Source organism: Xenopus laevis, chromosome 1L (assembly GCF_017654675.1).
Source record: "Xenopus laevis strain J_2021 chromosome 1L, Xenopus_laevis_v10.1, whole genome shotgun sequence".
In the NCBI taxonomy this organism is placed as follows: Eukaryota; Metazoa; Chordata; class Amphibia; order Anura; family Pipidae; genus Xenopus; species Xenopus laevis.
This window is the reverse complement of record NC_054371.1, coordinates 108,113,541-108,126,057: the sequence shown is the minus strand read 5'-3', so window position 1 is coordinate 108,126,057 and position 12,517 is coordinate 108,113,541. Positions and strand designations below refer to the sequence as shown.

Genomic DNA, 12,517 nt, shown 5'->3' with positions numbered 1-12,517 from the left:
TGATTGTAATGATTTACCTGATACTCTGGGCTGGTGGTGGCGGTGATCGGGGGAATGGCACCAGCAACAGCAGGGAGTTGGTAAGGGAGATGCGAGCGGGTGATGTAGGCGGCCAATGGGTGCACCAGTATTAAATCCATAGGAAGAGGGACAACAATAAGTTAATGTGACATGTAAAAATAATGAAAGGTACACAAGTAGAATGTTACAAAACACATTAAAGAGTTTGGATGGAACAATCTATAAAGGTACATTGGTTATTGTTCCCCCCCCCACAGGTGGAGGTTGTATTATGGCTGCTGTCTATGCTGGCCACCCGAGACAAGGATGACATGTCACGTACCCTTTTGGCAATGTCCAGCTCCCAGGACAGCTGTCAGGCCATGCGCAGATCTGGCTGTCTCCCACTGCTGATTCAAATCCTGCATGAGGCAGAGCGAGATGCAAGTGCACAAGAATCTTCTTCATTTAAGGATGCCAGGATGCGTGCAAATGCTGCCCTGCACAATGTTATATTTTCTCAGCCAGATGAAGGACAGGCTAAGAAAGAGATGAGAGTTCTTCACATCTTGGAACAGATTCGTTCTTATACAGAAACCTGCTGTGACTGGATGCTAGAGCATGAACGAGGAGGGAACATGCATGAGTGCAAACCAGGTACAATACAGAATTACAGGTTTTAAGTTTAGTCTAACTATATAAACCATAAGAATTTCTGAGTGCATGTCAGCTTTATTATACAGGGATTATACTGGGTATATTCCATGAGCAGTAGAAAGAACTGTGCAACGTTTTTCCAACCAACCCTTTATCTTGTCACTCTCACAACAAGCTGTATTCATTATTCTATCTCCAGTCCCTGTGGAGCCACAAATCTGCCAAGCAAGCTGCGCAATCATGAAGCTGTCGTTTGATGAGGAATATCGCAGAGCAATGAATGAACTTGGTATGATGCACAATAAATCACCACGTTTATCGATTTGCTATCACTTACTAACCATATTTTACAAAGATAGGGAAAAAATGTTAAAAAGGAATTGTATTACAGGATAGTCATTTCTGCCTTAATTCCTTAAACCATTTTTATGGTGTAGTTTTTATTTCTAAATTACACAGTTTACACTGCAAACAATTCACTCTACAATATAAAATTTAATTCCTGAACCAACAAGTGTATTTTTTTTAGTTGTAATATTGGTGTGTAGGCAGCCGTCTCAGGTCATTTTGCCTGGTCATGTGCTTTCAGAAAGAGCCAGCACTTTCGGATGGAACTGCTTTCTCATAGGCTGTTGTTTCTCCTACTCAGTGTAACTGAATGTGTTGCTTACTGCTTTGAGCTATTGAAACACTATTCTCTTCTAAGGGGTGTTAGAGCTCAACAGCAGTGCCAAGCTCTAACAACCCAATAATTTCTTAATTCCTAATGCAAATTAATAGGTCGTTTACAAGTTTTCCCCATGGAACAAACCAAGCAGTAATAAATCACCCCAATAGATTTTTCACCATTAATGACATATTAGAAAAATGACACTAAAAAGAAAGTGTAATACTATGTAAAGTTGTGCAGTTTTTTTGGGGGGGGGGGAGAAGTATTTCCTTAGGTCCAGACACATTATCAATGCTTTTTGTGTCATTTTCTAGCACTGATTCTTCTGACTATTATTGCTTTATGACAGGAATTGTAGATGTACATGATAATTATCTAAAAGGTTAATTTATAGAAACTGATTCATTATATATTATTTGATCTAGATTTAAAAAATAAAATACAGAAAAAAATACAAAAAAAAGTTACTGTGGCATAAGATAACACAGCTTCATAATAACGTGTGTATGTAATAAAATAATTTTACAATGGTGGATACTATTATTATAGTATTATTTTAAAGGAGAAGTCAACTTTAAATACTTGGGGGTGATCATGCATACCCCAGTCACTAATCTGGTCTCTCTTGGTCTAGTGCAGGGGCTCCCCAACCTTTTTTTACTCGTGAGCCACATTTAAATGTAAAAAAAGAGTTGGGAAGCAACACAAGCATGAAAAATGTCCATGGGGATGTCAAATAAGGGCTGTTATTGGCTGTTTGGTAGCCCCTATATGGACTGGTAGCCCTCAGGAGGTTCTGTTTGTCAGTACACCTGTTTCTTATGCAACTAAAACTTGCCTCCAAGCCAGGAATTCAAAAATAAGCATCTGCTTTGAGGCCACTGAGTGCAACATCCAAGGGGTTGGTGAGCAACATGCTGCTCGCGAGCTACTGGTTGGGGACCACTGGTCTTGTGTATTATGTTCTGCCATTGGCTTGGTGCATAACAGCTGAGCATGCTTAGTGCACTTATCCAGTACTAGATGTTCTGCCCATGTGCCAGGCAGAGCACAGAACACTGGGAGTGAAGGGATGATGGAGCTGCTGCAGCTCAGTGTAGAGCAATAGGGCAGGAGTTTGTAAAACAAAGGTCTTACCCCCAATAAGTCCTGGTAAGTTACTGGGGTCACAGGAGGTGGGGACGTCCTATACTCATCAGCACACCTCAAAGTTTTACAACTGACTTTTTTAATAACTTATCACTAGGTTTTGTAATATTTTTAAGAAATGTAATCGCAATTTGTGTTTCTTATCTAGGTGGCCTACAGGCAATTTCTGAGCTCCTTGAGGTGGACTACCTGATGAACAGAATGACAAGTGATCCCTTCAGCTTGGCATTAAGGCGCTATGCGGGAATGGCTCTCACTAATCTTACTTTTGGTGATGTAGTGAACAAGGTAGGAGGAAACTTTATATATATACACACCATGCGGTTGATATTGTCTTTGGTTATTGAATGTAAAGTAGGTTCAACCTTCAGAGCAAGGTACCGCCAGACGTTCCAAACTTTCACAAATTACAGAACCATTTTTTCATCAGTCATCCTTTTATTAGAAAATGCACAACATGTTTCTGATCAAAGATCCTTCCTCAGCACTCCCTCAAACACCTGAGAAAGGATCTTTGATCTAAAACATGTCGTGCATTTTCTAATAAAAGGATGAATGATGAAAAAATGGTTCTCCAGAGTGATATTATCTGTAATTTGTGAAACTTTATATATAACTTAATAAAGACGAACCTCTAAGTTACTACTAGACTTTATTTATTTATACTGCAAATAAAATACCCGTTGTGCATTCTCTAACAGGCGACACTGTGTTCCCGCCGTGGTTGCATGCAGGCAATTGTAGCTCACCTGGCATCTGAAAATGAAGAATTGCAGCAGGTGAGATTTATGCTTCAATAGAACATTTTACTTTTGCAAGATCAGGAAAATAAAGCAGCAGAGATTTTTTTGGGACCTGAGAATATTTCACTATGTTAAGGTCTCATCATTTCTAGGTGGCATCCAGTATCTTAAGAAATCTGTCATGGAGGGCAGATATTAATAGTAAAAAGATTCTGCGTGAAGTTGGCAGTGTGATCAGCTTGATGCAATGTGCTTTGCGGGCCAACAAGGTAAGAGCAAGCATTACATTTTTTTCAGTTAGTCATTACATTTTGTATCATATTTCAGTACACACATACAGAATATTGTTGTAGTTTTATTGATAGATATTTTGTTTAAAATTATAATAAAAGGGGAGTTTCTGAGCACCCCAAATAAATGAATTGAAACAATTGATACTGTAAGCCAAGTAAGCAAAGCAGTCTATTCAGTCAGAATGCAAACAAATCTCACCGGTGGTGCTGACCTTACAGTGCAAGCTCATTCATGTTGTTACTATGGACTGGTGGGTAAATTAGTGGTTGGAGTCTGAATGTCTTTAAATGTTTGTGCAATTAAGTAAATAATTCAAATGCTAGCTACTCAAAATGTAATATACTAGACTTTGCTTTGCCTCATAAGAAGGTTACAATAGCAAATATTTAATAGCAGTACAATATTATGAAGGCAGAATTCCTTTTACCAAGAGGTGAGAAGAAACACAGACCTTATTGTGTCTTGTAGAATATCGCCTATTTACTGAATGTACAAGTATTAATTCATTGTTTCTTTCTAAAGGAATCAACACTAAAAAGTGTACTGAGTGCACTGTGGAATCTCTCTGCCCACAGCACTGAGAACAAGGTCTCTGTCTGCTCAGTGGAAGGATCGCTGGGCTTCTTAGTGAGCACATTGACCTACAAGTGCCAGAGCAATTCGTTGTCAATAATAGAGAGTGGTGGAGGAATCCTGCGCAATGTATCCAGTTTGATTGCTACACGTGATGACTACAGGTTAGGAGCAAAACCTTAACGTTAAGGTTTGTGTTCAGTTGCCCAATACAATAAGGGTCATTTATAGATGCAAGTAGAAAGTGCAAAGTGTGGCTGCTCTCCAAGTTGTATCTGCACAATTGTCTCCGATGTATCAAAAGCTAGCATTCTAAGGTTAGGGGCATTTTCAACCACCTCTGCAAACCCTGGGGCTATTGCCAGGTCCAGTGTGGTCCAGGGTGGTAGGTAGCTCCAGGGTTTCCCAGCACCAGTAGGCACATCATGAGAGACAGGACTGATGCAGTGGCAACCATGTGGAAGTGAAGGAGCACATTTGATGCAAGTACCTTTATGAATTTTGTCTACATTTGCTCTCTATGGGGCAAATTCACTAAGCGCCGAAGCGCCGAACGCTAGCGTTAATTTTCGTTACTGCGCAAATTCACTAACGAACGCTGGCATAGTTTCGCTAGTGTTACTTCGCATCCTTACGCCAGGCGAATTTTCGCTAGCGACGTGTACTGAACGCTACCTTTTACGCTAGACTTCCTTCGCCACCTCAGACCTGGCGAAGCGCAATAGAGTAGATAGGGATTGTTTCAAAAAAAGTCTAAATTTTTTCTAAGTCCCAAAAAACGCTGGCGTGTTTTCTACATTATGGGTGATAGGCTGAAAAAGATCGAAAAATTTTTTGGGGCTCCCCTCCCTCCCCCCTACATTTCCTGACTCATGGCAACTTACCTAGACAGTGAGCACATGTGTAGGGCAAAATAAAATTTTTATTTGATGATTTGAAGGTTTTCTAGGCATTTGTAGTGCTGATACGTACTCCTCCATTGAAATTTGAATTTGGCGCCGTATGCAAATTAGCCTTCGCTAGCGTAACTTCGCTTTACATAGCGAATCAACACTAGCGCAACTTCGCAAACTTACGCTACCCCTGAGCGCAACTTCGGATTTTAGTGAATTTGCGGAGCGCTGGCGAAACTACGCCTGGCGAAGTGCGGCGAAGTTGCCCTGGCGCAACTTTGCATCTTAGTGAATTTGCCCCATATGTGTCTATTTCAGAGCAACCACACTTGAATGACACCTGATATTTTATTTGTTTCTGCATAGGCATATTACTCTATGATCATATACTTATATCTCTATACATATAGAGAAACATACAACAGAGTAGCACTTGCATAAGAAAAAAATATATAAAATACCCCACAGTAGATACGAAGTAAATAAGCACAGCAATCCCAAGTCTTAAAAGAAACTAGAAGTATATTAAGCCAGATATTTCGATCAATGAGACTTTTTTTGGAGACATCTGTGAGGAAACATCTGTGTATTTAATAGGGTTGACACCTTTTGCTGCCAGGGAGTCTGAGCAGTGGCTGAATGTCATCTGGGGCAGATGATGTCTGGGATGGGTGATGTTTCTGGTGGGTCAGGGGGGTAATCTTATGGTGTAGCAATTAATGGGATAGTTGCCAGACCAGTCACTTCATTTTTGGAGCTGGGATCCTAGGATTATTTCCAAGCAGAACAATTTTAATATACTATCTTAATACAATATTATATGAATTATTATAATTATATTAATATAATAATAACATAATATTAATTTATAAGACACTAACACGATCCAGTTCACCTAAAGTGTTAAGCAGATTTTAACAGTCATGGGTTTCTCCACTTATCTCATGGCAGCAGAGCCTCGGTAACATTCAATATTTCACACTGTCCAATTCCATATAATTCTTATAGTGTATATATATATATAAGTATTAAATATATTGAAAGTATTTATATGTCAAATTGCATCTGACATTTATAATAGCTTGAGATATATTTTGATGCCTTTTTTGTCTTACAGGCGGATCCTACGTGACCACAACTGTCTTCAGACTCTTCTGCAGCATCTCAAGTCTCACAGCTTGACCATAGTCAGTAACGCCTGTGGAACTCTATGGAACTTATCTGCACGGTGTGCTCAGGACCAGGAGCTTTTGTGGGATCTGGGGGCTGTCAGTATGTTACGAAACCTTATTCACTCCAAGCACAAGATGATTGCAATGGGCAGTGCAGCTGCCCTAAGAAACTTGCTTGCACACCGCCCTGTAAAGTACAAAGATGCTTCTGTAATCTCTCCTGGTTCCTGCATGCCTTCACTATATATGAGGAAGCAGAAGGCACTGGAAGCTGAGCTGGATGCAAAACACTTGGCTGAAACCATTGACTCTATGGACAAACAAGGCCTTAAATCACAGCCAGTGAAGGGTCCGCTGAGGCACATTGAAAGCCTGGTTAAGGATTATGCATCAGATTCTGGTTGCTTTGATGATGATGAAATTCCAAATACGTCCATCAGTGCAGAAACTGGCAATTCCTCTGTACTCTCCATGTATCTTAACTCGTCCTATACCCAAGGGCAAAACATTCCACGAGCAGGGTCCCTAAAGAGAGCAGGAGAGCTAGAGAAGGTTGACAGCTGTAAAAATGAAATCAGGAAACCACATGAAAATGTCTCTACTGCTGATAAATTGGCAACTAAAATACCCTCTGCAATATCTAAGATAGAAAGACTTGTTGAAGATGTTTCTACAATGCATACATCATCTGATGATAGTTTTAGCCTGAGCTCAGAGGATCATTGCATTGACTGGCCCTGTGGTTCAGATGAGTTACATGAAGGGAGAGCTCATTCTTGTTCTCCTTGTAGATTATCAGACAACAGTGGTTTATTTAGGCGAGATAATATAAGCAGAGCACAAGCTCTATTGCGCTTGAAAACTGCTTACACAAGCCTCTCTAATGACAGTTTAAACAGTGGCAGCACAAGTGATGGATATTGTCCAAAGGAACATATGAAACCCTGCAGCAGATCTACCTTTTTGGATTACAAGGATGAGTTGCATAGGTATCAAAAACGTCCAAGTCGTCTGGATCTGAAGAGTGTTTTGGTCCTCAAACCAGAAAGAAATGATTCAGCTGTACACCAGGAAAAAGAAGTGCCATCCACAGAGGATCAAAGGCAACTTTATGACTCAGCAACTAAAGGTATATCGCTTACAGGTCTGAAGAGCAAAGAGGGATCTGAGAAAACTGAAGAGCATTTTGTAAAAAACACAGGTAACACTTTACCAGCAGATCCTTTGGTGCATACCATAAAGCTATCTCCATCATATAAGCACATTACAGGCCTTGATAGTGTATCCAGTAACGTGTCAGGATTCCCTGGAAGTGGTTTACAGCAAAAAAAAGCATGGTTGCTCACATCACAAATACCTGACTCTTATATAAAGACTTTTGAAAAGGCTTCTAACCACTCCTCAACAGAACAGGAATCACTGCAAAAATTTGCAGTAGAAGGAACCCCAATATGTTTCTCTCGATGCAGCTCCCTTTCCTCTCTATCATCGGGCGATAACATACTGGATGGACAAAGCCGAAGTGATAATGAAATAGACAGTGACTCATCCCTAGAGATACTAGAGATGGAGGATGGCAACATACAAAGCAAGTACAAACAAACAAAAGATGCAACTGTAAAACAAAGTGCAGTTTCTCCTGTTACATCCCAGCCCATGGTTATTCCTATGCCAAACCCTGAAAAACACTTTTTCCAGGAAATTTCATCTTCGAGGAATGAGGACATGACCCCATCCAGTTCTTCAGAGAATTATATTCAGGAAACTCCTTTGGTGATGAGTCGTTGCAGCTCTGTCAGTTCCCTTGGTAGCTTTGAGAGTCCTTCCATTGCCAGTTCTATTCAGAGTGATCCATGCAGTGAGATGATTAATGGAACAATAAGCCCCAGTGAGTTGCCAGATAGCCCTGGGCAGACCATGCCTCCAAGCAGGAGCAAAACTCCATGCTTTGAGGCTAATGGGCACCTAGAAAGAGAGACTAACCAGTTCAATATTCAATGGGAGAACAATGTGAAAAAGTTCATGGAAATAACAGATTTTAAAGAGAGGTTTCAGATTCCAAGAGATATTGACTCCATGATTTATTTCACAGTGGAAAAACCAACAGAAAATTTCTCATGTGCCTCAAGCCTGAGTGCATTGCCTTTGCACGAACATTACATTGAGAAAGATGTGGAGCTGAAACTCATTCCACCCTTTTCTGACAAAAATGGTTTAAATTTTGTTGCACATGAAAAACAAGGAGAAAATAGGGAGGAAAGGATCCTGGGAATGATGACAAAATCTGAACTTGAACTTGTTTCTGATGATGATATTGATATTTTAAAAGAGTGCATAAATTCAGCCATGCCCTCCCAGTTACGTAATGTTAAAACATCAGTCCTTTCGGGACATATTCTTAATTCCTCAAGTAAAAAGCCAGTTCATCTCCCAGTATATATGTTGGTTCCAGCACATACTCAGCTAGCAGGATCAAATATCTTCCAGTCAAAGAAAGACTTACTTAAGGATGACTCTTCTTACACTGATTCAGCAGAAGGGACACCCGTTAACTTCTCCAGTGCTGCATCCCTCAGTGATGAAACATTACAGTACTCTCTTAAAGAAGACCAAGATCTGAAAGAGAGGCAAAGAAGCCAGAGAGAAAGAAGAGAATTTGGGACCATGTTAGACAGTAATTTGGAAAAAAAGAAAAGACCAATATACACGATGGAAAATGTGGCAGATCATGATTATGCAAATCCAGTTAAAATTAATAACAAAAGAAACAGAACTACAAATACAGCTTATCAAATAAAAGCACACCAAACAACTACCCTTGAAGGCCCTGAACCACATGGTAAAGTAAAATCAAAACTGGATTTGAATCAGGGTGAATATACCCATGGGAACCTAGCTTTTCAGTCATTCTGCCACACCACACCAACTGAAGAGGCAGTTTATTGTTTTTACGAGGAGGAGACAGACACACTGTATTCCAACAAAAATTCTCCAAAAATAAAACAGAAGCCATTGAAATCTCCAAGAAAAAGTCTCTATAATGGGGTATCAAAGAGAGAAATCAATGAGCTTCCAGAAGCCAGCAAATCCAGCAATAATTCTTCTACATTCTCAAATTTAATAGAGGACGAACCCATCCCTTGCTACTCTCTCAGTTCATCTATGAGTTCACTCAGTGACATTGAACCTATATGCACCCTAGAAAAGGCAGATAAATCCAGTAGGCATTCAGCTAGGCTCCAGTGCAGGAGTCTAAACATTCAAGCTGGAAACAGAGATTCATCTGTCAGTCAAACTTCAGATGAGGAAATATGCAATTCTACAGTGTTACCAAGGAGAAGAAGAACCTCAACCCGCAAAAGGAAGCACAAGATTAAATTCCCCGGTAAAAGCGATCATAAACAAAGTTCTGTTGGAGACAGATCACCAGATGGAGGTGAGATGTCTGATCTAGACAGCGTAGACTGGGAAGCAATCAAAGAAGGTGCTAATTCCATTGTGAGCTGGATACACCAGGCTGCTTCCTCTATCTCCAGGAGCACTTCATCCATTTCAAGAGGCCCTTCATCTGATTCTCTTATGTCTAGCCCATCAGTGTCGGCATGTCAGCCTTTACAAGTCAATCATAAACAAAGCAAAGAATGGACCATGCATCCCAGGATCCAGAATTCCAACAAAGCCAACACAATAAACTGTTATGAAGAAGCTAAGAATGTCAGAGAAAGAAAATGTAATTCTAACCAAAAGCAAGCATCTAACATCCCTATGGTTGTCCGTGGTCGTACAGTTATCTACGTACCAGCCAAGGAGAAAGAATCATCAACCAAACCACTTCAGAGTCAAGCTCCACACATTGAAGATCCAACAAAGGTGGCAACCACTGTGCGATCTCGAAGCCTCCATCGCCTAGGGAAATCTTCAGACCTGGGAGTGGAAATGACCTTGCCTAAAAGAAGTGCTACACCCCCAGCTCGTATCGGCAATGCACCCTCTTCTAGCGCCTCTCGAAATTCAACTCCTTCACGTAAAGCACAAGCACCAGTACCTTCACCAATGTCTAAGAGGTCCAAAAGTACCCAGGTTCTTCCTGGTAATAAAACTCAGAAGTCGCCTGTAAGAATTCCATATATGAAAAAGCCAACTCCACGTTCCCCCCCTGGCACTTCACCGCTTGCTATAGAACCTGTCAGCCCTCGACAGAGTCCCAACAGGAGGCCTCAAGGTAGCAGACTTTACCACGTTAAGAACAACGAATCTGAAAAGTCTGGTATGTCACGCCAGCTAACTTTCATCAAGGAATCTTCAGGAAGCATGAGACGTCAACACTCTGACTTGTCTGTGTCACCACGACAACATCATATTCCTCCAACTAAAAATTCTGCTTTACCTGCTGTTTTTCTCTGTTCTTCTCGTTGTGAGGAACTCAAAATCCACAAACAACCTAAGCCAAAAGTGACTACTTCGCCTAACTGCCCTCCTAGAAGAACAAGCTCTGAAAGTCCTTCCCGCCTTCCAGTCAGAAATCTTCCACCGCCTCCAGAACCATTTAAGAGATACTCCTCTTCTCCTCACATTAACCTTCCAGGGCCACGTGGTGAGTTTAGGAAAGACCAGAATGCTTCCAAAGCTGAAGAGACAAGGGTCCCAAGACCACATACTGCTTCTAGCAAAGGCAGAGCAACTTGGAGAAGAATTAGAGATGAAGATATCCCCCATATTCTCAGGAGCACTCTTCCAGCATGCGCTCTGCCACTAACTGATGATGTATCTGAGCCACGCCGGAAAACAAGTGATGCTGTAGTGCAGACTGAAGACATTGCAGTCACAAAGACTAATTCCAGCACTTCACCCACTTTTGAGAGCAGTTCCACGGGGTGTAGAAACAGGCCTGGCTTAGCCTCATCTCTACTGCCAGAGCTGGGAAAAAGTGCCCTTGCTATTGTGAACCTACCCACCAGTAGGCATAGCTCTCCCAGTCGTGCTGCACGTGTAACACCCTTTAACTATGTGCCCAGCCCAGTCTTCACAGTAACAGAGGAAGCTGCAGGAAAAGTAACTAGTGAATAATAAGTGAAGCACTTACAGTCTACTTTTCTTAGCTGATGAAACAGAAGTTATTACAGTCACCAAGGCATGAACGGTTCATAAATGCAGAACCAAAATACTAAAATTGATTCCTTTCCTGTCTAGTCACTGATCCATGAATCCTGTGCACTTTGGAATTATAAATATTGTTTATTGGAATTGACTTTATAATGTGTAATGCAGATAAAGGCACTTTATGGATATGTAAATTTGGCACATCTGCACATTTGACAAGTATTGAATCAAAGTAATTGCCAGGAAATTGAAAAGTTTTCTCATAACATTTAACTTGGAGCTAAAGTTACTTTACTGAAAAAAAAGATAGTGATGAAAATATGGATATTATATGTAAGATAAACATAATTTCCTCCTGTTTGAATGTGTGCTAAAAAAGTTTTCCTTTCTTATGGACATAATCAAGAACTATCAATATATGATGTATAAGTAAATGCAGGAACTCATGAGATACTGGGCCCGAGTGCAGTCCACATGTCAAGATGTATCCAAAAAAGAAGAGAGATCCGCACTTCACAGGACTAATAAACATCAATAGTGCTTTATTGCTAGTACCAACTTTAAAGGCTGGTGGTACAGTTGAAAATGTTATTTGCCATAAAGCAGCTTGAACTTCTTACAAAATGCCTACATATAATCCTTCAAGCAAAGCCTTAATATATGTGTAGCTGCATGTTTCTTATACTTACTGGCTATCCTAACAAAGTATAACCACAGCTCAGCTTATAAGAAGATTCCAACTACTATAAGAACAGAGAATGAAAAACATGTTCACACTTTTTCTTATTGCCAAAATTAAAGCTCCAACAATGAATGGCTTTGGGCATTAGCTGGAGTTCCAGGCACCTTGAATAATGATCATTGGCCATATTATGAACATTTGTTGCAGCACTTGGATATATTTATTCTTTCTTTCTTTCTAATTTAATATATAGAAATTCAACATGCTAAGACTCTTTTTTAGTTAGCTAGAGCTTTTTCAGCTATCATTCCTTCCTTCATTATTCCAGCCACTAACGATGTCCTTAGCTACTGCACAGTCTTAATCTTTGTTACTCCTCATGGACAGTAAAGTCAATAAAGACAATGAAGAAACTAAATGGGCCAACTGTTCCTGCCTGCAGTAAATTTCAGGGTATATCTTGCTTCCTTGTTGAAACTATACAAACCCTATTATAAATGAGAAGGGAGAAGCATGAATAATTCCAGCTTTTTTACATGGATTGAAGAGACTTGAGAACGTTTAACATTAGCACAGAACAAGAA

General features: G+C 40.3%; 1 protein-coding gene across 3 annotated transcripts in view; it reads left to right on the top strand.

Annotated features, from left to right (window-relative positions):
* The window catches only part of apc2.L (adenomatosis polyposis coli 2 L homeolog), a 35,410-nt gene extending 23,220 nt beyond the window's left edge, over window positions 1-12,190 (top strand). For all 3 annotated transcript variants that reach the window (XM_041561715.1, XM_018254675.2, XM_041561711.1), the window contains exons 10-16: window positions 279-657; window positions 857-946; window positions 2,625-2,764; window positions 3,178-3,255; window positions 3,372-3,488; window positions 4,036-4,250; window positions 6,097-12,190. In XM_041561715.1, coding sequence (XP_041417649.1) covers window positions 279-657; window positions 857-946; window positions 2,625-2,764; window positions 3,178-3,255; window positions 3,372-3,488; window positions 4,036-4,250; window positions 6,097-11,218 — 6,141 coding nt within the window. In that variant the 3' untranslated portion in view covers window positions 11,219-12,190. The remainder of the gene's footprint in view (window positions 1-278; window positions 658-856; window positions 947-2,624; window positions 2,765-3,177; window positions 3,256-3,371; window positions 3,489-4,035; window positions 4,251-6,096) is intronic.
* Window positions 12,191-12,517: the final 327 nt, after the last annotated feature.